This window comes from Puma concolor, chromosome B1 (assembly GCF_028749965.1).
Source record: "Puma concolor isolate L17-30 chromosome B1, mPumCon1.1.hap2, whole genome shotgun sequence".
Classification (NCBI taxonomy): Eukaryota; Metazoa; Chordata; class Mammalia; order Carnivora; family Felidae; genus Puma; species Puma concolor.
Genome location: NC_141670.1, coordinates 173,141,522 through 173,166,613, shown reverse-complemented (window position 1 = coordinate 173,166,613; position 25,092 = coordinate 173,141,522). Strand labels below are relative to the sequence as shown.

General features: G+C 41.8%; 1 protein-coding gene across 10 annotated transcripts in view; it reads right to left on the bottom strand.

Annotated features, from left to right (window-relative positions):
• The window catches only part of APBB2 (amyloid beta precursor protein binding family B member 2), a 384,721-nt gene that overhangs the window by 171,834 nt on the left and 187,795 nt on the right, over positions 1-25,092 (bottom strand). For all 10 annotated transcript variants that reach the window (XM_086705187.1, XM_086705186.1, XM_086705182.1 and 7 more), the window contains one exon: positions 21,962-22,777. In XM_086705187.1, coding sequence (XP_086561313.1) covers positions 21,962-22,777 — 816 coding nt within the window. The remainder of the gene's footprint in view (positions 1-21,961; positions 22,778-25,092) is intronic.

Genomic DNA, 25,092 nt, shown 5'->3' with positions numbered 1-25,092 from the left:
AAACCTGACATTATGCTAAGTGAAAAAAGCCGGTCACAAAAAGACATATGATTCCACTTACAGGAGGTACCCAGAGTAGTCAAAATCAGAGACAAAAGGTAGAATGGTGGTTGCCAGGGGTGGGGCTGGGGGCAGAGGTGGGAAAGGGAGATTGGGGAGTTATTGTTTAATGGGTTTAGAGTTTCAGTTTGGCAGCATGAAAAGAGTTTTAAGAATGGGTGGTAGTGATAGTCACTCAACAATATGCATGCACTTAATATAACTAAACAGCACACTTGAAAATGGCTAAGATGGTAAGTTTTGTGTTATGTGTGTTTTACCACAATTTAAAAAAAAAATGGGACTAGTACAATATGGTCCACTGGGATATGAAGAAAGCATATTTCCTACTTCTACTTTTACTGTTAGTTTATCCATTTATTTCTCCTTTTGTATGTTGCATCTATGCACAGAATATATTAGTGTGTTGCAAATGTGGATGATTTATAAGGAAATACACACAGGATCTGGGTGTATCCTCGAATACCAGAAGGAACAAGGAAGAGTTCACGAAATGCCAGATTCCCTAGACAGAGATGTGGCTCCTAAGACCAGCCTTAGAAGGTGGACCCGAGAGAAAAGTTTATGGCCTGGGCCAGGGGAGGGCGAGCGGGAGAAGGAGGACTTACAACACACAGGCAACTTTCCCAGCGAAAGACATTCATTTGGCAGAGCAGGCTGGATCCATAAAATCGACTTTAATGCAAGTTCTATCTCGCTGGCTGTAAAATAAGACCAATGTTAACACCAAATCAGAGGAACCACCAATCGCTGGATTTTTTAGGAGACGAGACAAAATGAAAGTAGAGAAAGAAAGAGTATGGATTCCTGCCACGTGCCAGGAATATACTTTACATACATACATACACACTTTGCACATATCTCAGCACGTGTACTTTCATATATTATTAACTCTTTCAATCATCACAGAAATTTTATGAGGAAGGTGACCGAAGCCCATTTTATACATGAAGAAACTGAGACTTAGAGCTACTTAGTAACTTGCCAAGGGCACAGAGCAATGGAGCATATCTGGGATTTGAAACCTAGGTATACCTGACTCTACTCTTTTTCCACTGTGTCACTGGAATGCCATGCATCTAAGAAATACAATTTTGTCACCATGATCCAGTAAATACACATGTATTTATCCTGTTTCATAAAATAATACTTAACCTACAATTGTTTCATAAAATAATACTTTTTCATGTAAAACTGTTTCATAAAATAATACTTAACCTAAAATTGACAGACTATGCCTAGTTTCTTGCCCAACATCATGGCGACGCTCCGGCTGTATCAGGTGTCCAACCTGAGAAAAAGTGTTCTTTCCTACAAAAGAGCCAAAAGCAAGGCAAGGTTTCAAGGCTGATCATTTCTCATGAAAGCACTTGTGCCATAACCACTTTTTATCCAAAAGAAAGAAAAGAACTCTGCAAATGGCTCAGCATTTCATTAGCCTACCACTGCAAAGCTTTCAGACTTCCAGAAGGCTCTTGACAGAAATATGGCAAGCTCCCGGGGTGGGGGGTGGGGACGGGGGGGGACGCTTTGCCATCATGCAGCAAGTTCGTGGTGGGTCCAAGTGCACCCATATGGGCAAAGTAATACAGATTAAACAGTGATTTATTTCATCCCAAACTATATCCATCGTTTTAAAACTGTGGTTCACCATGCTACTCCAAACTGTGTATGGCACCTTCTCTTCCACTTCTGCCAAGAAAAGCAAAGACTCTGGGATTCAGCTCCCGAAGGTTTAAATTGGGTTTATATGTTCCGTGGGGGCAGGTGGAGGCAAAGAGAAGCAAGAGAACCCTGAACAGTGAGGGGTGGGTGGGAGATTTAGTCCACTTGACTACACAGACTTCTGGTCATTTCAGACTGGGTTTCGGTTTTTAAATTTCTCCTTTTGCTCCTCAGTATTGATTAAAAAAAAAAAAACTCCCCTGAAGAATGCCATGCATTTTGAAGCCTTCACACCTCTCCTGATGTAATCTATCCTACCCTTGACGAAGAATATAACGTACAAAATGCTTTAGAGGAAATTATGGTAAATACTAAGTGATTCTGTTTATATTTTAAAAACATATGCAAGGAACACAGAAAAAAATACAGATGGAGTTCTAACTAGAACAACTTCCACCTGCTTCTTGGTCCTGAGCTGGAAGTGAGGTGATATTGTTTGCTTTTGGCAAAAGAGCAGACAGAAGAGGCAAAAAGTACACACAGGTTCCACTTTTTAACCCTGTCTTCCCAACCTGACACAGTTTCCAATTTACAGTTTTGAAAATCGTCCTTCCCTGATTCAGCTTATCCCCCAGTTTTCTAGGTTTCTTTCACAATCTGCAGAACACCAAAGGTGTCTGAGCATACTATTCATTTTACCTTCACAGAAGGCGAGCTGAGCCATCTTTTTTTTTTATAATTTTTTTTTTTTAAGTTTATTTATCCACTTTGAGAGAGAGAGGAGACAGCATGAGCAGGGAAGGAGCAGAGAGAGAGGGAGAGAGAGAATCTCAAGCAGGCTCCACATCATTAGCACAGAGCCCGATTCAGGGCTTGAACCCACGAACCGTGAGATCATGACCTGAGCCGAAATCAGGAGCTGGACGCTTAACTGACTGAGCCCCCCAGGTGCCCCAAGCTGAGGCATCTCTTAAGAATCATCTGTGAGAATGTTCAGAATGGTCTGGAACTACAAGAAGAGTTCTTAATTGCTATAGGCTCCAGAAATTTAAGCGCTAGACGTCTTTTCTCTGGTTCGTGACCCTAAAATGGGATCTGTGGCATAAGCTTTGATGCCGCGTAAAGATTAAATGTTTAAAATCCCCGCTCTGACATTACTAAATGTGTAATTGGGCCAAACCACTTAACATCCTGCGTTTCCCCTCTGTAGAATGGGGTTAATGGTAGTACCTGCCTCATGGGGTGGTTGTGAGGATTAAATGAAGGAAAACGTGTGGAACACGCAATACGGTGGGGCGTGCAGTAAGGGCTCCTCAGAAATTTGATTTTACAAATATTTCCATGTAGGAAATTAACTCTCCCACTAAAGGAAAGGCACAGAAAAAGTAAAAGAGGGACTATGATTGTGTACACCAAATACTTCCAGATAAGCAGCAGAATAGACTAGAACGTGTAGATAAGGACACAAGAGAGCAGAGACCATGCAAATGGAAGGCTATCCTGCTTTCCCTCCATCCCTGTAGAGTTTGGGTTGTTGGTCAGATCAGCCTTAACTGAAAGGGTGGAGAAGAGAGGGTGGATCCCAAGGGCATTGCCGTCCCCTCCCCTGGTCTGGAAACCAGGAGGTTGGTTCTGCTCCGGATATTTGGACTTGCCAGCCTCATGACAGGCTGACTTGCAGGCAGTCCCTGTGTCTCCACATCGCCATCCCACACCTCCTCCGACACATTTTCCAAGTCTCAGTTTATTCTCTTCCTCACTGCACGTTTATGAGGCATCCAAGAGTACTGCCCGGGAGACATCCAAAATGTTGTTTAATTTACAGGAGAAAATGACTCAATGGCTGTTAAAGTGAACTACCAGTCGGGTGAGGTTATTAGTTTTCATTCTCAAAAAGTTCTGAGCATTAACTGCAGAATGTCTTGGCAAAAGATGCTCTTCTCTTTAGAAGCTTTAGCCTTAATTGACAGTTTTTACTCCACTATTTTTAATATGAGTTTCTGGGGTGTGTGTGTGTGTGTGTGTGTGTGTGTGTGTGTATGTGTGTGTGTGTAGAGAGAGAGAGAGACAGACAGACAGGTGGAGTAAGAATGAGTTCTGATTTAGAGCACTGCACTATCACTGGTAGGATCTTTAGAACTCTTCTTGCCCCTGCTAAAACCAAAACAAGGCAATGTGTTTTGTTCTATTTTTTATAGAAAAGGAATGTTTTACCCATTTTCATCAGGATTATGAATCCTGTTACATGTGGCCCAGATCAATATGGACTTTAGCAAGGACACAGCACTTTACACATTGCTGAAAGCCCCGACTAAAGCAGACCCTATGTCACAACTGGAGCCACTTCTCAAACTGGTGTGTAAAGGAACCCTCTCAAGAGCTAGTTAAAATGCAGGCCCATGAGACCCACCCACTGGGTCTGACTCTGTAAGTCTCAGAGGAGGCCCAGGCATCTGCATCGTAAGGCATGTCTAGGAGATTCTGATGCAGGTAGACTGTGGGCCAGATCTAAGGAAAACAGCAACTTAATAGCTGCAATGAGATTTCTTCCAAGACTTCAAAACGAAGGCACTCAAGACTGTTCTTGGAGTTATATACAACAATTGAATCAGCCAATGGATGAAAGCCAAGAAACAGGGTAAGAAGGAGGTACGATGGCTCCCAAACATAGCATGACTATCATTCTATGATATAGTAAGAAATATATATTTGGTCTCATTCTGGCTCCTGAAGAGCTCCTAACACGCTTATATTTCCCTGAGTGATGTAGGTCAGAGAGCACCTTTTGTTATTCATAATAAACCCCCATCTACCACAGCTGAGTTTATAATAATCAGATGATTTTAGATGGGACTCTAGATAACTTCAGCATGAGGGCCGGTTGCCAGAGAAGGACACCAGAGGGTTGAAACTCTCAGTCTCATCCTTCAGGGAGGGGAGAGGGGCTGTAAACTGAGTTACAGCCAATGGTCACTAATGGTGAGATCTGTGACAGACTGGTGAGCCAATCACCAATGGCCGGTGATTTCATCAATCATGCCCATGGATTGGAACTGCCATAAAAACCCTAAACAAAAGGGTCTGGAGAGTTTCTGGGTTGGTGAATAAATCCATGGGTCAACTACATGGGGAAAGAAACTCCTGCACTCAGGACTCTTTCAGGTCTTATCCTACATACCTCTTCATCTGGCTGTCCATTTGTATCCTTTATAATTTATAATAAGCCAGTAAATGTAAAGTGTTCCCCCGAGTTCTATGAATCATGATAGTGAACTATCATTTGGAGGAGAGGGTACTGAAAACTGACTTGTAGTCAAGTTGGACAGAACTGTGGGTAACCTGTTGACCCACTACTTGTGATTGGCATCTGAAGTAGGGGGCAGTCTTATGGGACAGAGCCCTTAACCTCTGGGGTATGTGCTAACTCTGGGTAGTTAGGATCAGGACTGATGTCCAGCTGGTGTCTGCAGAGAACTGGAGAACTGTGTGGTGTGTAAACCCATACATTTAGTGTCAGAAGTGTTCTGAATAGGTAAACAACAGATCAGGGTGGTAGCAATGACTGATCTTTAACTCAGCAGAAAATATCACTGTACCGCAACAAAGAGTGTGCCAATCGGAAAACTAGGTAGCTTAGAAAAAGCAGATCACAGATTCAAATTCCAAAGAAGAGGTACTCTTGGCCAATGTACCCCTCAAGGATTCTAGGTCCCTGATAGCATCATCCCCAGGGGAAGTACAGGATGCATCAGGCTGTTTAAACATTTGATTTCCCTAACCTCCGCTTTGGTAGAACCATGTTCCCCAAGCAACCTTCTGCATATGCCTGGGTTTCCTGTCTCTCTAGAAGGAGGGAATGCCTAGTCATGAAATTTAGGGTAAATCAGGCCATGTGATAATGACTTCTGGTTGAGAAATAATACGCTAGCACTGAGACTGTGCACTGGCTGTGTCATGTCAACAAATCCATTACCTGGGAGAGTGATCATTCTCATCACAAATTAATCAACTGATACTTTGTCTATAGTATTTTAGTCTCGTGAACTTGATTAATGAGCTCATCCCTAAGAAGCAGGATCTGCTTTTAAAGTCTGGTTTGCAGTCTGGCAGGTAGGTCCTAGGCCCAGGTCATGCATGCCCCAGGTAAAGTCTGTTGGGTGTCTTATTTGGCAGAGGTAAGTGAAAAGCCCATGTCAATGTCAGCTTGTGAGTAGAAGAGTATGCTTGTCTTTCTAAATGTGGCCCTTTCTCTTTACTACAGATAAGTAAACTTTAGAGAAATGGAATGCACGTGTCAGATTTAAAATGGGACGAAAGAGCAGACTGGTTCTAACCATCATAACTGTGTCACTGGTGTTTTTAGGCAACCCTCTAATACCACCCAACCGGGTTAGGCCACCCATGTCCCCACTCCATCCTGACCCAATCACCCATCTAAAGTGACATATGGTTAGAACCACAACACATCAAAAGCTCATATAAAAGTCCCAGACACTATGGAAGAATTTGGTGTTGGAGTAGAGCCACACTTTTGCTTCAGGACATCACCCCCTGGCTATTTGCACGTTTTATCTCAAACTCACACATCCAAAATCAAAAACATCCTCCTCCTTCAAAACCTAGTTCCTGCTCCTAACTTCATTATTTCTGAAAACCCACATTTTCTTAAGTCTTCAAAACTGAAACGCTCACATCTTTGATTCTACTCTCTCCCTTACCACGTGTATCCAACCAATTGCCAAATCCTAGACATGCCTTTCCTCCACTTATATTTTTAGAGCTACCAGTCTCCTCTGATCTTCATCATCTCAAACGGATTTTGCTAGCAGATTCTCAAAACTGCCTGCCTCCTTTGCCCCTGCAACCTATGTTAAGCACCAATGTCAGGGAGACTTTCTTCAAACTCCACCTTACAAATGACACTCCTTTCTCATAACCACCGAACCATTCTTCACCAACAAAAGTACGTTCACAACTGAGCATTAGCATTCTCCAATCTGGTCTTCATCTATCTATCTGACCTCTCCCATAATTACCCTTCATAGACTCCTCTCCAACCAAATTGCTGGAAGCACTGATCCCCACACTGAGAGCAAATTCCTAGAGAGTTTCAGGGGGGTGGGGCTCTGAGGTCGAAATTACTTTCCTAATTCTGGGGCACCTGGGTGGCTCAGTCGGTTAAGCGTCCGACTTCGGCTCAGGTCATGATCTCACGGTCTGTGGGTTTGAGCCCCGCGTCGGGCTCTGTGCTGACAGCTCAGAGCCTGGAGCCTGCTTCGGATTCTGTGTCTCCCTCTCTTTCTGCCCCTCCCCTACTCATGCTCTGTCTCTCTCTGTCTCAGAAATAAACATTGAAAAATTTAAATAAATAAATAAATAAATAAATAAATAAATAAATAAAAATAAAAAATTCCACGTGCAGGGTGCCTGGGTGGCAAACTTCAGCTCAGGTCATGATCTCACAGCTCATGAGTTCGAGCCCCGAGTCAGGCTCTGTGCTGACAGCTCAGAGCCTGGAGCCTGCTTCGGATTCTGTGTCTACCTCTCTCTCTCTGCCCTCTCACGCCCTCTGTCTCTCAAAAGTAAATAAACATTAAAAAAAGAAAGAAAGAAAGAAAGAAAGAAAGAAAGAAAGAAAGAAAGAAAGAAAGAAAGAAAGAAAGAAAGAAGTCACTTTCATAATTCTAAGACGTTATTTATAGCCTTTTCCACTGTGTTGACATTTAACTGATAGGGCACAAAAAATAATGGCTAAGATTGCTGTCTTTTCAGCATGAAGCAAGAAAATGGTACTGTTTGGCACAAATTGTACTAGTAATTACTGTAACTATACTATACACTCCCACTGAAAGCGATGCTAATTTCACCTAAGAATTCCTTGTTGAAGCAGTAAAAATTATTAATTTCATTAAGCCTCAATCCTTGAGTATATCTTTTCAATGTAAGTGTGCATAAGGCACTTCTTCTGTAGATGGAGGCATGACCGCTGTTTGAAGGAAAAAGCACATGGAATATACTTTCTTCTCGAAAGAACGACTGATAGACAAACCGTGGTTATTCAAATTTGGGTATCAGGCAGACATTTTCTCAGAAATGAATGAGGTGAGCCTGTCACTTCAAGGAAAACAACTGACAATTTTGTTGCCAATGATAAAATGTGAGCTTTCAAGCAAAAATTAGAATTTTGGAAAACTTGTATCTGCCACTGAAAGCTTGACAGCTTCCCAATAATTACTGACTTCTCTGATGAGATAGGGAGTGAGATTAACGAACGTAATGGTTTCCTAGCATATAATGAAATGTGTCAACATTTGCAAGATCTACACAACTCATTGAACCAATATTTTCCAAATCACTAATCCGTGATGTTACAAAATTATGTATGGGTAAAATATCCATTCAAAATTCATGACATACCAACGGATTTTAATGTAACAATACAAAAAAGTTTACTATTGTGGTTTCAGATTCCACAGTGTAATCAACCTTTAAGAAACTACCGATTATCGAGTTTGGGTATAACATCAAAAAAGAATACCTGCGATTGCCTGAAAAAGCTATTAAAATATTCCTCTCTTTTCCAGCTACATATGTGTATGAGACTGGCAGGATTTTCTTCATCTACTTCAGTCAAAACAATTTATGGAGACACAGGAAAGGTAGAAGCAGATAAGAGAATCCAGCTGCCTTCAATTAAGCCATACAGGAGATTTTCAAATAAATAAAACAGTATCACTCTTCTCACTAAATTGCTGTTGGCTTTGAAAAAACTGGTTGGTTTCACAAAACGTATTCTATTTTGTTAAATAATGACTTTGCTATTCTTTTTTAAATGAACAACTTTTAAAACATAATCTCCATTAAAATCTTTAATACAGTAAGTATTGAGAGATATAATCTACATGAGAAAAAAGATCTTTGGGGCTCTCAATAATTTCTCGAAATGTAAAGGGGTCTTTGAGACCAAAAAAGTTTGAGGACACTGCCTTAGAGTAATCTCTTCTGTTTTCTTCCAGGTTCTTTTTTTTTTTTTTTTTTTACTGTGTCCACCACTTCTTTTCCTCCCTGAACCCCATTTATCTTTCAATTCTGTCCTTTTCTCTCCAGGCAGAAATGCCTTATCTGGAACTTCACGACCCTTATCTGTTCTGTTCTCCATACTTGCCAAAACTCTACCTGGTATCCACTTCCTTCTGCAGCCTGCAGTCCAGTGTTACCTCTCAAACTGTGGTCAAGCACTAGCAATATCACTTGAAAGAGCTCGTTACAAATGTAGAATATCCACAATTAAAAATTTTCTTTAAAACATGCAGAATCTCAGGCGCCGGCCCAGACCTACTGAATTAGAATCTGCATTTCAACAAGATCCCCAGGAGATCTTCCTACATACTCACATTTGAAAAGCCGAGGATTTAAAAAAACAAAAAACAAAAAACAAAAGCAAAGCAAAGCAAAGCAGAGGATTTATGCATCGCCCTAATTATTGTGAATTTCCTGGAAGTAATTCATTACCTTAAATTTGTTATACTGCTAGTAAGGAGTGCACTTGTTGTGATGAGCACCAGGTGCTGGATGGAAGTGTTGAATCATTGTATTATATACTTGGAATTAATATTATACTATATGTTAACTAACCAGGATTTAAATAAAAATTTTATTTTTTTTTTAACGTTTTATTTATTTTTGAGACAGAGAGAGACAGAGCATGAACGGGGGAGGGGCAGAGAGAGAGGGAGACACAGAATCGGAAACAGGCTCCAGGTTCTGAGCTGTCAGCACAGAGCCCGACGCGGGGCTCGAACTCACGGACCGCGAGATCGTGACCTGGCTGAAGTCGGACGCTTAACCGACTGCGCCACCCAGGCGCCCCTTAAATAAAAATTTTAAAAAATACAATTTACTTTTTATAACATTCACTGAAACACGCACACCTGTTGTACGAACTCTGGGAATTAACAGAACAACAAAAGTAAAACAGACTATATCCTGAAGAAGCTTCCCACCTCACAGCAAAGATAAGATAATAATGATGATGATAGCTAACATTTCAAAACACGCTTTCTGTGGGCCTGGCTTGTGCCAAGGGCTTTATGTAACAATCTAATGAGATAGGCTCTACTATTATTATTCCCACTTTAGGGATAAGAAAGCTGCGGCTCAGAGGTTAAGTAAGTGATTAAGTGGGATGAGCTAGGATATATTCCTCTAACACCCAGGAAGTGATGAATGCCAGGATATGGATGAAGAGATTTAAAAGAATCTTGAGGAAGCAGGCTATGAGTTCTCTGAGGGAAAGATTATGTCTCAATCTGGGATTCACCCAGAGCAATAGCTCAGTTCCTTGCACATCTAGGAACTCAGTAGGCATTCACTGGACTGAAAGTATGTTAAGTGGAGTAAGGGAACCTATCAACCTGACTAAGGGTATCCTAAAAATCAACCACCTAGATTTTACAAATCCAATAATCCTTAACTCCGTTGAAGATATAATAGACCTGAGGTGAAAATGCTTCTCTCTGATATATTATATATGGAGTCCCTTCTCTGACTCAGGGCTGTTGCTCTGTAACACACAGAAGAAAAGTCATCAGGGGACAGAGGGATAAGACATGAACTAAAAAGGTGACAGCCACCTGGAAATCCTGAAAGAAGCTGATGCTTGTTCTGGGTAAAGAAATGAAGGGCAGGAGGTCATGGAATGTCTCCCTTGTCCACGGTGAGCAAGGGATCAAAGGAAATGTTGGTCAGAGGTCTCCCCAAAGGACACACACTTGGAACAAATACAGAAGAGCAAAGTAAGAACTGGAGAGTCTGTCCATGTCTGAGAAGTGCTCCCGGAGACTTCCATCATCAGGTCTCTTCCCATGTCCAGCCCCTGAACTTCCCTTGCTACACCTCCCATCAGTCCCTACCCAACGATTTGGAGTTGGGGTCATCTCCACTCTCTCACTTTCTGACAACTCCACGTGGAGCTATGACCACATTTTCTTTAGAACATTCCAAGAAAAGGTTCTGTGGTTCTATTAATACTACTCTACATGCCTATTAGGGATTAAATATGCTTTCATGAGCCAGCCATCTTGTAGACCTTATATAACCTTCACCATACACTATCATTTGTATGAGAAAAAGTGTCCTGGCAACAAACAAGCCATTTACAGGATGGAGATCCACCCTTATCATATTTCAGATGTACCAATTCAGTTCAATGTGAAGACTTCTTCAAATAACACTGAGGGAGAACAATCAACTAACAATGTCCCTAACGATACTAAGCAAGAATGCTTTCCACGATTAAATTCAATCATATTCAAGAGAAAATCTATGGAAAGTTAAACAAAAAGAAAACATGAAAGCTCAAACAACAAATATCACCTCCCCTCTTAGGTACCAAGAGAAATGCTTCGGAGTGGGGGGTCACCCCGTTCTCTTGCTTTCTGACCATTCCGTGTGGACTGCTGACCACATACGATTTTCTAATAGTCAAATGACTTGACTTTTCCAGGTAAGTGTTTGAATATGAAGATCTTATTTCACTGTTTTGCATCTAAGGGTTTTAATAATAGGGAAATACAGTATATAAATTATAAGGGTAATCATTAACTACCTTCACATTTACGAGAGCAAACTGCGTACATTAACTGGGTCAGACGTGAGGCACAAAATTTATGAACCACCCACATCCTAGCTTTTGAAAAGCTAATGTTTCCCCTCCTCTAACCAGATTAACAGATGGAGAACACTGAGAAGTCATCTAAAGACGTCTTTGGAAATTTCAAGCATGTTTTGCTTAACAGTTCATGTCACACTTTGTAATTCTAGCAGAAGGCATGGTACTGACACCAGAATGACTATGATCCCAGGACGTTGCTTCTATGGCACCAGCATGCAGCCCTACCTGGCAAGACCAACATTCCGCTAGTCAATTCTACCTTAATAGTTTCATGTGTATGTGGCAGCTGAGTCCACTGACACATACAGCCGGGGTCCCCAAGTCCAGTGCCTCAAGCTAGGAAGGACAGGACCCATCTCAACGGCTGCCACTGACTGTTGCCTCTTGGGCATTTGAGCCCAGTGTTGTGAGATTCCTGCATTTACAAGAAAAATGAGAAACCCATGTTTTTAAGTAATGAAAGCTCCCAATTTCTAGGCACTGGCTTCTAATTCAAAGTTTTCTAAAACATTGTTTACAGGACAAAACCTGTCTGAGGGTTGTCTGTACATTCTCCAGCACTGCCCATCTGTGACTTCTGAAGATTTCATGGCATCCTATTACCTTTGCATTGTCTTAAAGTCGTATCTTTTTCTATTATATTCTGCATAGCTCCCACGAAGATCCTGTGTGTTTGGTGAGCAATGTCTCTCAAACACAGGTAAGAAAAACATGGCTATCACCAATATCCCTGTCTGTTCTTAGGCTTTGATCCAAAGGAATAATTCCATCTCCATAGGCCACATTCCCTGAACTGTCCTACCCTCAGAGCTCAGCCACATTGCTAAATTTGAAGCTGAACTATGTCTCTGTCGTGTTTTCCTGTCCTTTCCACACTTATTCCCTGTCTCAGTTGGTTTTATGATTTCAGATTCTCCAGGGTCAGTTCCACACATAGGTTTCCTTATCTCTACAGTAAAGAATTTGGACGAAGGAACCCCAAACCATCTTGAGGTCCCCCTGGCAGCATAGTTTGATCACTTATCAGTTCTCACAATACCTGCAAATGTAAGATCTCCTTCTTGAAAAATCTGAACATGATAATTCCTGCAAATATCCTCACATCTCCTCTGTGCTGCATGTATTAAAAAATTACCTGTGAAGATATCTGTACTGGTGTTGAGTAGTTCCCCCCTCCCCCTCCCCCCCAATCCATACCCTCTCAGAACCTCAGCATGTGAAAATAACCTTTGCAGATATAATCAGCCTAAGGTAAGGTCATACTGGATTAGGGAGGGCCCTAAACCCAATGACTGGTGTCCTAAGAAGAAGGCCATGGGAAGACGTAGGCACAGACTGCAGTACCACAGCTATAAGCCAAAGAATTCCAAGCTCTGCCAGGAACCGTGGGAAGCTTGGGAGAGGCAAGAAGGGACCTTCAGAAGGAGCCCTCATAAGCAGCCTGACCTGCTGACACTTTGATTCTGGACTTTTAAAACCATGAGAATAAATTTCTGTTGTTTTAAGCCACCAAGTATGTGGCAATTTGTTAATTTGTTACACCAGCCCTAAGAAACTAATAAAACATCTAAACATCTTTTCTTTTTTGCTTGTAAATTTAGGCTGCCTAGGATCTGGGCAGGGCCTGATCTGGGATAGGCTGTATCTCTTTACGCTTGCTGAGGTACTGACATATACAAGATGAAACAAAGAACACACAGACACATGTAAAAGGCACTCTTCATATGGTGAGGGCTGCGACCATGGGGATGAGAAACTGTATGGGAGCTATTTGCACTCACAGACTGGTTCTAACTTATTTCGAGGTCTCAGGCACCTATCACAGAACACAGAAGAGGTTGCTAAAAACTGTGGGGCACCTGGGTGGCTGAGTCGGTTGAGCATCTGACTTCAGTTCAGGTCACGATCTCACTGTTCTCGAGTTTGAGCCTCATCGGGCTCTCTGCTGTCAGTGTGGAGCCTGCTTTAGATCCTCTATCCACCCGCCCTCCTACCGCACCCCTCCCCGGCCTCTCAAAAATAAATAAATATTTTTAAAAAATGGTCGGTATATGTACGTATACATGAAGTAAAAAAATAAAGAAAAAATGGATGAACTAATGAACAAAACCATGATGAGCAAATTCACAAGCCCTTAAGCTGTTGTTAACTTACATAGATAATACTGCTCAGTGAAAATCAAGGTAAGGTTACAGATCTATTTCAGTTCCCCATGGATGTGGGTAAGTTCAGCTTACTGACTATGGATGTTTCTGCAACATCTTGGCTTTTAAAATCATAAGCCTCTCTATGACATATAATGTAAGGTTCTTCTGTGAGGATAATGAGTCTGAGCAGACAGTTCATGATGAATTTTGGCCAGAAATTTTCAAGCCGCCAGTAATATTTTTATCTCTATGGTTCCACTGAATCACAGTCATAGTGGCTGCATACCCTCCATCAAGGGCACTAGGGCATCACCTGGCACCTCTGGGAGCACCTTCCACAGGACAGCTAGAGGACTCCACCCCTTCTCTTCCTAAGCAGCCACTCTGTTCACACTACACTCTCCCCAGAAGCTAAATAACTTGCCGAACTAGAAAAAAATTTTTTTATTTTCAAAATGCTAATAAAGCAGAGTGGGGAAAGGGGCGCCTAGGTGGCTCAGTGGGTTAAGCATCTGACTCTCAATTTCAGCTCAGGTCATCATCTCAGGGTCATAAGATCAAGCCCTAGGCCAGGTTACATGCAGGTATGGACCATGCTGGAGAGTCTCTCTTCCCCTCTCTCTGCCCTTCCCCTACTCTCTTGCACATAGACACATACACGCTCTCTCTAAAAAAAAAAAAAAAAAAAAAAAAAGTGTGGAAAAATCACAAGTTAAACTTCTTTAGCAATTAATTAAAAAGAAAAGAAAAGAAAAAATAAATAAAAAGAGAGACTCTTTACTTTTTAACACTTCTAGGGTCAATGCCCTGCTCAGATCTCCATCTGATGTCTATTCAGTCCCCAGCACAGGTAAATTTAAGTACCTGAACTTCCACATCCCTATCAACTGGAGAGGGAGCCACTTGACAGGGCATCCCTATCAACTGAAGTTTCCTCCTCCTCCTGGCAGGTAGAACACCCTCCCTCTATCCCACAGCACCCTGGCCTCTCACAGTCCTTCCTGGTCCTTTGGAATGCATCTACTGTCTTGTGCTCACTGCGACAGTCAGGCTTTTGCTACCACTCATTTCACTGTATTTATCTTTTTGTTTCCTGAAGTATAATACTTAAAAATTTTGTTTAATGTTTAGTTTTTGAGAAAGAGAGAGACAGAGACAGAGCATGAGTGGGGGGGTGGGGGGGCAGAGAAAGAGGGAGACACAGAATCCAAAACGGGCTCCAGGCTCTGAGTTGTCAGCACAGAGCCCCACGCAGGGCTCAAACTCACGAATCTCGAGATCAGGACCTGGGCTGAAGTCGGGCACTTAACCAACTGAGCCACCTAGGCAACCCCCTGAAGTATAACACTTTATCATGAAAGAGCAACCAAAAACTATCTTGCATATTCAAGTGAATACTTTTTCTTTTTTTTTGGTCTAGAACTTTCCAAAAATACTTAATTGAGCAAAATCACTTTCTTCCCTAAGTTCATGGGATGAGATAAAAAAAAATTTCTGTATCTTACCCCAAGGTACAAAGTCTAATTTGGAAATCACACCATTTACCCCAGAACACAGTGTGTCCGAGCTATTCTGGAAACATCTCACATCTGTCTTCCTGAATTCCTCCTGTCACATCATGGAACTCTCAACTGAGAAGACAAGACAGGAAGCCTAGTGAATCACCCAAGGATATTTAAGAGATTAAAAGTAATCCAACAGGGCAAACCAGCTGAAAGCTAGGCCTCTCCTATATCCTGGAATTATATTTTCAAGGGATGGGAGCTTTTGAAAAGCAATTTAAAAATCATTTATAGTTGAAATTACCAGAAAACAAGTGACAGAGAATGAATATTTAAAATTTTTTTTTTTCAACTTTTTTTTTTTTATTTATTTTTGGGACAGAGAGAGACAGAGCATGAACGGGGGAGGGGCAGAGAGAGAGGGAGACACAGAATCGGAAGCAGGCTCCGAGCCATCAGCCCAGAGCCCGATGCGGGGCTCGAACTCACGGACCGTGAGATCGTGACCTGGCTGAAGTCGGACGCTTAACTGACTGCGCCACCCAGGCGCCCCGAGAATGAATATTTAAAAGAAGTTTCTGGGGCGCCTGGGTGGCTTGGTCGGTTAAGCGGCCGACTTCGGCTCAGGTCATGATCTCACGGTCCGTGAGTTCGAGCCCCGTGTCGGGCTCTGTGTTGACAGCTCAGAGCCTGGAGCCTGTTTCAGATTCTGTGTCTCCCTCTCTCTGACCCTCTCCCGTTCATGCTCTGTCTCTCTCTGTCTCAAAAATAAATAAACGTTAAAAAAAAAAAATTTAAAAGAAGTTTCTGAAAGCATTCATAGTATAAACCTATCCAAAGTTCTATCACTCTTAAGCTAAGGCCAGAGATAAGTGCTGCCAATTATGCTGACATAATTCGGTTTGTGCCTCGGCTTTCCCCCTCGCCCACTAAATAGCTTGCAACAGAGGTCCACTTTGCTGGCCTCTCACTGGAAACCAATCAACGTGTGACATCAAAGGATTCAAACTCTCCAGCGACACGGATCAATTTGTAGCACCAGGCCAAGTGGAACAGCAAGTGAAATCGAAGTGGCCTCTTTCCTTGGCACTGGCCTTTCTGACTCGCAGACCCATGGACTCAGATATGAGCAATGTTTGTGGTAGACTGAGTGACTGGCCCCAATACTCCATCCCTCCTAGGAGCTTAGAATATAAATAAGAATCAGCCTATCCGGGTACTCTTCACAATGATGGCTTACAAGCTGCGCTTACTTTTTCTGTTTCTGTAGATGTGCTCATTGATAAAGCAAACCTCAGAGAGCATACATGTTTATCATCCAGCTCCAGCTATCCACGCAGCAAACAGATAACATTCGTGCAGCCTTTTACTATGTGTTACGTTCTCTATGAAGAGGTTCACATCCACACGTCATGAGGAGCTGGCTCCTGCTTTCACAGGACTCTATGTCTAAACGGAAAGTTTCAAGTAAGGTTACAAACTCTTCAGGGGAACATGATAAAAGAAATCTGAAAACACGTCTCCGGTGTATGGAGAAAGGGCTTTCAATAACTCAGAGGGACTTGAAAGGTTTCACACAGGAGACAACATTTGAACTAAATCTCCGTTGTTTGTAAGAATGGAAAGACCCTCTAAAATATAATTTTCCATTTCCCAGATTCTCAAGATGACTACTCCACACATATCCAGTTTAAGAAGATTAAATCTCATATATTCAGGCTCTGGAGGTCACATACCTACGTCTCAAGACTATGGTTGGTACAGTGGAAAAACACTGGATGCTGTGTCTGAAGACACTGATTCAAGTCCCGTCATGGCCACCTGAGTACAAAAAGTGCCACGAACAAGGTTCTGTGGGCACATGGTAGGCCCAGAGGATTTCCCTGTGCCTTTCCTAATAACTGGTTTTCCAGCCTCACCTATTACGAGGCAACATCATCAATTAAGTTATAAAATATGTACCTAACATCAAAATCAGACATAGATTAAGCTGTAACACCAAATGATTTACTGAATAAATCAGGGCCATTTCGGGATATGAGGATGGCGTCCGGTTTTATTCAGTTAATCATTACTGATTTACTAAGTTCACCTGCTATATTTCGGGCACTAACAATACAAATGCAAAGATGAAGAGAAACCAATCCCCGCCCTTAGGGTGCAGAAAGTTCTAAGCAAAATCAGAGTCCAAAACATAGGTAATTCATAATTAAGGAAGAAGCAAATTTTTATATTCCATTGCTAAAGTGGTAATGGTAATCACTAATAATAATAAACACTAATATTTATTAAACTCTTGCAGTATGCCAGATATTGTTCTAAGAGTCATTTGAAAATGCTGTTACTTAATGCTCATGGTTGGTATAAGCCTGACTCTGCTATCACCCCCACTTTACACATGAAAGTCTATGTGAACTGCCTGTCTGTAACCAAGCTGGGATGAAATTTTCAGTGAGGAGTTAGTGAAGCATTAGGCCCAAAGTCCCACCATCTAGAGTTTGTTTTCTCCGTGTATATCCTGCCTTTGCACACATTAGTAACAAACCATCTTTTGGCATGGCTATTCCACAAGATCCACCTAGTTTCATACTCTGTATCTTCAATTTTATTAAGCCCGAATTAGACCTAAGTTAAATGTTGGTATCAAGTTACTGAAACCTTTACCAAACTGGATCAAAATGTTACATATTTCAAAACTGTTCATGAAACAAACATAAAACACCAGGTAACTACACACAGTATGACCAGCCTGTGTTTATCTGAGTCATCCTACTTACCTGGGACCAGGGACGGAAATGTATTTCTGGCAAAATGCTAATGGATTACAAATTCTCACCTTCAAGTACCAAAACGATGCAACCCTTTCTTTTAGAATGGGAGTCAAGGCATGCTTTTGAACTTTTGTGAACTCCTATGAAACTCAGTAATATTACAGATGCTTTTCTTTTTCCTAATAGGCTCTTGTTTTCTCAGAGGACAGACTCCACAGGAGGAATAAAGGAGCAACATATTGTATACATGATTGATCGCGTTAAAAAAAAAAAAAAAAAGTTACTAAAATGCCAGAGGGAGCAATTCAGAAAGAAAGAGAAACAGAAAGTAGTCAATTTCTGGGTTAGGCAGTGCATTTTACTTTATAAATAGGAGTCTAACTTGGAAAAGGATGCCCCTAAGAGGCAGAACGAGTCTGTTCTCTTTTTCTAGGCTCCCCAAAGCACAGTCTACAATCCAAAGATACTTGTGTCATGATTTAGTCACAAAACACACACCACTGTGATGAGTATTTACTTAACACACAGCAGATGAGCAAATACATATACCTGGCAACTAGTATCTTACAAAATATTTGCTCTTATTTCTTCTTTTCTTTCAATAGTATTTGTGTTTGTTACATACAAAAACATGTATATATTATATGAAACATATATAAGGAACACTGAATTTACCATTGTAAGTGAAACAGACAATGTTTAATTTAAAACTGATTGTGATCACGGTAAACACTATGTTTCACTGGACAGATGGAATCATAAGAAATACAAATTCTGAAAAATCGCTTATTTTATTTTACTCACTAATTTATGTAGTGCTCACTACCTGAAACTCAGATCATGAAGTAAAGAGGTTTCTTTTCAGTAGAAGTTCACAACTGGCTATGAGGAAATTCCAAAAGTATTCCTCCAAACTATTGATACTAATGCTTGGAGACAATGCACCATGCTGAACTCCGTGCAGAGACCCCAAAGTGACCATATGTTGAACCACGGCACGCTTTTGGTTCCAGCATGTTTTTTTTTTTTAATTTTTTTTTTCAACGTTTTATTTTTATTTTTGGGACAGAGACAGACAGAGCATGAACGGGGGAGGGGCAGAGAGAGAGGGAGACACAGAATTGGAAACAGGCTCCAGGCTCTGAGCCATCAGTCCAGAGCCTGACGCAGGGCTCGAACTCACGGACCGCAAGATCGTGACCTGGCTGAAGTCGGACGCTTAACCGACTGCGCCACCCAGGCGCCCCTGTTCCAGCATGTTTTTAAAAAACTCAATCTCGCTGCTTTAGAGTCGCAACACATTCTTTTGAGCATATTTGATTCAAAATGTCTATCCTTAGCCGCTCATTAGGGGCATCACCATATTATCAATCTTCCTTTAACATTTGAAGGTCTTGGGAAGCCTGGTGGCTCAGTGGTTGAGCAACCAACTCTTGATTTCGGCTCAGGTCATGATCCCAGGGTTGTGGAATCGAGCCTCAAGACGGGCTCCAGGCTGGGCACGAAGCCTGTTTTTAAGATTCTCTCCCTCTCCCTCTGACCCTCTCTTGCTCACATGTGCACACGTGCACACACTCACTCGCTCTCGAAAAAAAATTTTTTTGAAGGCCTTCAAAACTGACTTTAAGAGAGAAAAATGAATGTATCCCCTCACTGTGTCAGAAAGCTCTAACCAAGTTTACACTATGTGCCAAGCACTGCAGTGGGCTCTACACAGAAACACAACAGAAAGTAATGCCAGGACCTGAGCAGATGAGTGGCGAGCAGGGGACCCCAGAAAGGTTTCCTGGAGAGAGTCAGCGCAGATGGAACAGAGTGCGCGTGTTCAGCTTGAATTTCGTGAGCTCCACAGGCCCCCGCTGACACCAGCACTCAACAGAGTGGACAGAAATTATTTCTGTGGACAGAAATAATCCAAATACTCAGCAGTGAGGGAATCATTAAATAAACCACTGGAGCTTGAATATGGTGGAATAGCACGCCCGACACTTTAAAAATCTGAGGTAGAAAAATGGTATGTCCTCACATGCACAACTCTACAAAATATATACCTAAGAGGAAAAAGCAAACCATTCATAAAACTGCCTAATGTAAGTAATTTTTTTCTGGTTTTAACTTTTTATTGTGAGAATTTTAAAGACACAAAATTAGAGAGAACAGGATAATAAACCCTTATGTACCAATCTTTAACATTTATCAGCTTATGGTCAATTCTGTTTCTTCTTTTTATCCCTACCTCAATTATTTTGGAGAAAATCCCATACACAATATTATTTATATTAGTTTATATTATATCATAGCATACTATTGTATGTTAGGATATATCTTTTAAAGATCTTTAAAAATATCATTATCATAAAATATGGGTAAATTTTAAAATTTATTATAAATGTGGGTATATGTCTGAAGTGCTTTCTGAAAGGAAATACTTAAAACAAAAAGATGGTGGCCATCACTGGAGAAAGGGTCTAGAGTGAGGAAACGTGGAGACTTTACTGTTCATTTAATACCATTAACACTTAACATTTGCCTACAACAGAAAGTGCCGTGCCTGGAAGAGCACCGAAAGGCCGCCGAGGCGGGAGGAAGTCCATGAGGCCTTACTGGCGCCACTGAAAACAGGAAGTGGAGTTTGGATAGGAGATACTCAAGGAGTCCATTATGTAGATTCAAACACTAGCAGGTGACAGTGTCTATCAGCGATAGGCTATGAATCCTCTCAATGGGTAAAAAGTAATAGCTGTGAACTCAGTAACATTACCAGACATAATTATGCTTCCAGTAATGTGCAGGTCCAGACATTCAGGAGACGAAATGGACTCATCTCAACCTCCCTACTGCCATATCCAGCTACAGCAGGCTCATGAAATCCATCATTTAAAGCACTGCAATTTTAAAGGGCACTTTAAAAACACTTTTTTTTAAAACAAGTTAATGTCTTCACTGTCTCCTTCTCTTTTCCTTATCTACAGTCCTTGTAATTTCTGTGCCTTATAGGTTGCAAAAATGTTATTTCCTTCCGTGGTGGCACTATCTGTTATATTTACAGCACGTTAAGGTAATCTTGGAACCCACTAGGATAGTTGCCGGGCTGCAGGGTTATGTTAGAGAAATAAGCCTTTGTGAGTGCTTATTTATATTGAATTTAGCTCCAACAAAGTGCTCCACGTGTTGTTGTTGTTTTTAATGTTTTATTTATTTTTGAGAGAGAGTGTGCGAGCAGGGCAGGGGCAGAGAGAGAGAGGGAACAGAGGATCCGTGCTGACAGCAGAGAGCCTGAGTGGGGCTTGAACTCATGAACCATGAGCTCACGGCCTAAGCCAAAGTCAGGTGCTTAATCAACTGAGAGCCTCCAGATGCTCCACATGTTTTAATCTTAAAATCAGTGTAATGGGGAAGCTATAAGAAGATGATGGAAAGTAGCTGGCTTTTAGAACCCTGTTCATTTCTGTCCCAATTGTGACTCTCTGACAAACCCTAAGATGTTACAGATACAGACAAAAGTCAAGAAAGACTGGTCTCAATTAGACTAGTTCAAATCCAGAACTTCTGAATATCTAAAAACAACAGCAACAAACAACAACACCTTCTTACTTTAAAACATCACATGAACAAGGCTAATAAAATATTTCCCAGTAAAGGTCAAAGGGAAATGTCTATGATGAATAGGCTTTTAAATTTTTTAAACTTCTAACTTTTCATTAGTTCGAGCTTAAATAAGTTCCAAGAACTTTAAAATAGTTGGTTTTTATAATCAGGTTATACGCTGTCCCCTGCAACTGCATTTCTTTTATTATTTTGCTTAACAAAACCCAGCATTTCTAGACAGCACATAGAAATAGTTCATCTACGCACAGGCGGTATGATTTCTAAACAGATGATGTTTTACTATGCTTAACACCAAGGACCCATTTCTCTTACAAAAATGCTTACCAGGTCAAACAACTTACGTAAGAACTGAAATGAAACCATTGAGAAATCTAGCAATATTTTGCACACCAACTGCCTGATTTTACCCCAAGAGGCTGATGTTCTTTTCTGCCCGCAAATGACTTTTCTCGGTCTGACTAGAGATTAATTCCATCAACAACTGAAAACACCAAAAGAAAGTGTCACCACAGCCTGTACCCTTCCCGGCGGTACCTGTTTCATCCGGGGAACTGGGTGAGGCGCTGTCTTGGGACAGTGTCGTCCAGCTGGACTCCTCATCGCTCGGTGCCAGGTTCTGGATCCGGTGCAGGGCGCAGTCGGTTTTGGCCCCCGTTTTGGGATGATCTTTCTTGGTCTCTGGGCTGGATGACACGGTGGCCACTTGACCGTCTTCGGGGCTGAACTGGGCTTTGTTTGGTTTCTGTGGGAGTGCTTCGCCATTCCCGATGACGGTGGAGGCCTGGTCCTGGCCCGGCTGGGGCTTCTCTTCCACACCCCCGTGCTCGTTGCCTAAGTTCTGCTCTAATTCTCTGGTTGAGGTTTCCAGGTCTGCATAGTAATTTAGGAAGCTCTTGGTTCTCCTGGGTTGGGAGGGTAAAATTTCACAGCCTGAGGAATCGCGTGGGTGGGGCTCTTTGCCCTCTAACTTCTCAGAAGTTATGTTGATGACTGCAGTGGGGCTGACATTTTTGTTGGGGTCCTGCTGCCCTTGTTCTGCAGCCTTCCGGAGCTGGTTCTCACCATTTTTCACCAGCTTGATGTTGGCAGAGCCGTTTCCCAGCAGAGGCTGTGCAGCTGGGTCGGAGAGGCCCATTGCCACCTGGATGTTAGTTAGTGCATATTTTTTCCTGCATTTGGGGGGTGTGCTGTTCTTGGTTTCCGTGTGTTTTATTTCAGCATTCAACAGTTCATTGTGGGAGGAACGGAGATTAAGGGTATTTGGTGGTGTGGCTGGACTGTTCCGATTCGTGATGTCTGTGGTTCCGCTGCTGGCCATAAACACTGCCAAAGTGTCTACACCTGAGTCAGCTGGAAAAGAAGAAAACTAGTCATTAGCTGCCTGGCAGGATTAAACTGCTTAGCATACAGAGTGAGCAGACATTTTTATATAAAAAATTGAAAGAATTAATGCTTCCAATTGCATACCTCCTTATAGAATTGACTCTCATTTTCCTCTTTATTTTCACTGTTCACTCATATATTAAATAGGAACAAATAAAAGCCTTAATGTAGACACACGAAATCCAATTTATAGAAAAGCTGAGAGGTCAGAGGGTCCAAATTTTACTTAGAATCTCCCTCTTGAATTCATATAAAAGCATTTTCTGCTGGTGACTGGTCTTCATTTTTCGCAACCTTAAAAATCACGCCCTTCTAAACATTTACACCGCATTTCTATTCTGCAGTTCCTTTGGGCAACAACAACAAAAAAAGTTGCTGAAAAATCCTCTGGGGCTCCAGCTTTCTTAGTTAACCTGAAAGGTTACCGTTCAATGATGTACCCATACATCTAAGGTAATTTTTCTCAACCATGTTTAGAAATTGTGTTCTGGATGCCTGGAAAAAATCAAATCTCCGTTGTAGTTTGCTAATATCTTTGTGAATATTTTTGACCTGGGCTTAGTGTTTGTACTAAACAGAAATTTTGGAGAAATGGCCCAGTTGCTAGAGAATGTACACACACATAAAACTATTACTAATAAGGTAGCATTGAGCCCTTGGGTACTGATACGTTAGAGCTCCCAAAGGAGTCTGAATATATTCCACTGAATTAAAACACAGACTCAGCTGTTTGCAGTCACCATGTGCCCTTGCAGGACTCCTAGGAAACTACCTGACAGTTGCATTTATCTCAAATATTGTTCATACCATCTGTGATTTATTCCATGTGTCTCTTGCTAGGAAGAAAGAAAGGTTTCTCAGACTGGAAGGGAATAAAATTCATCATCAAGAATTCCTAAGGTTTCACGTTTCTCAGTCTATGAAGAATGACTCCCTTCTTATCTGATCCTTTGTCCTCCACAGAGACCTCAGTGACTTTACACCAGCAGATGAACAAAAGCAACAGCTCTGGTTCATGGGGTTACAGAAAGTTTTTGTTTTTTATAGATTCTTAGTGATGTTTTATTGCTTATAAGCTAGAAACACAGAGGCCAGCCGAGAAGGGAAAAGTGGAAACACAGAAGAGGAACAGACGAAAAAGACAGAATCCAGGTGACAAGAGGAAGGACCACAGCGGATGTGAGAGTCAGCCTTGGCCAAGACAAGGGACACTTCTTCACATGAGAAGGAAGGAAAGGGAGTAAGGATGGGGACAGGCCTATATACTATTGCAGTGACATAAAACCGAGGAAAAGCAAAACTGACAGCCTCAATTTTCTCTGTGAAAGTAAAGTCTTCCCCTGAGGGGAAGCAGGGTAGGGGAACATAAGGAGAGGAACAGAGTCCAGAAAAGTCATGTGGGAGAAACACAGAGTTGGTGACTTTCTAAAAGAAATTTGAGGTTTGATGGCATAAGAACAGACACACAGATCAATGGAACAGACCAGAGAGCCCAGAAATAAACCCATGCATCTATGGTCAATTAACTTATGACAAAGGAGCCAAGAAAAAGCAATTGGGAAAGGACAGTCTCTTCAATACAATGGTGTTGGGAAAACTGGACGGCCACATGCAAAAGAATGAACCTGGACCATGACCTTATCCCATACACAAACATTAACTCAAACTGGATTAAAGACTTGAACCTAAAACCATAAAACTCCTAGAAGAAAACAGGCAGTAAGCTCCTTGACATGGGTCTTGGCAATGGTTTTTTTGGATTTGACACCAAAAGTGAAGCAACAAAAACAAAAATAAACAAGTAGGACATCAACCCCCAAATCTTCTGCACAACAAAGGAAACCATCAACAAAATGAAAAGGCAACCTAGAGAATGGGAGGGAAAAACAAAGAAACAGTCACAGGGGGGATGTGATCAAGGTGGCAGGAGTGGGGAAGTGAGCAGATGAGGAATGCTCTCTGGGTGTGGCCCAGAGAGGGCAGGGAATAGAGTTGGGAAGAGGGTGGAGAGCTGGGAGGAAAAGGCGGAGGAATCAGAGATCTCCAAAAGGTCAGGGAACAGGAGTCACAGGAACAAGGAAATGTTCTCAACCCCAGCCGCACACAACCCTTGGGGAGCTTTTAAAACATACAGAAGGCTAGGGGCACTTGGGTGGCTCAGTTGGTTGAGCATCTGACTCTGGAGTTCTTCTCAGGTCATGATCTCACAGTTCATGGGATCGAGCTCTGCATGAGGCTCTGCACTGACAGCGTAGAGCCTGCTCGGGATTCTTTCTCCCTCT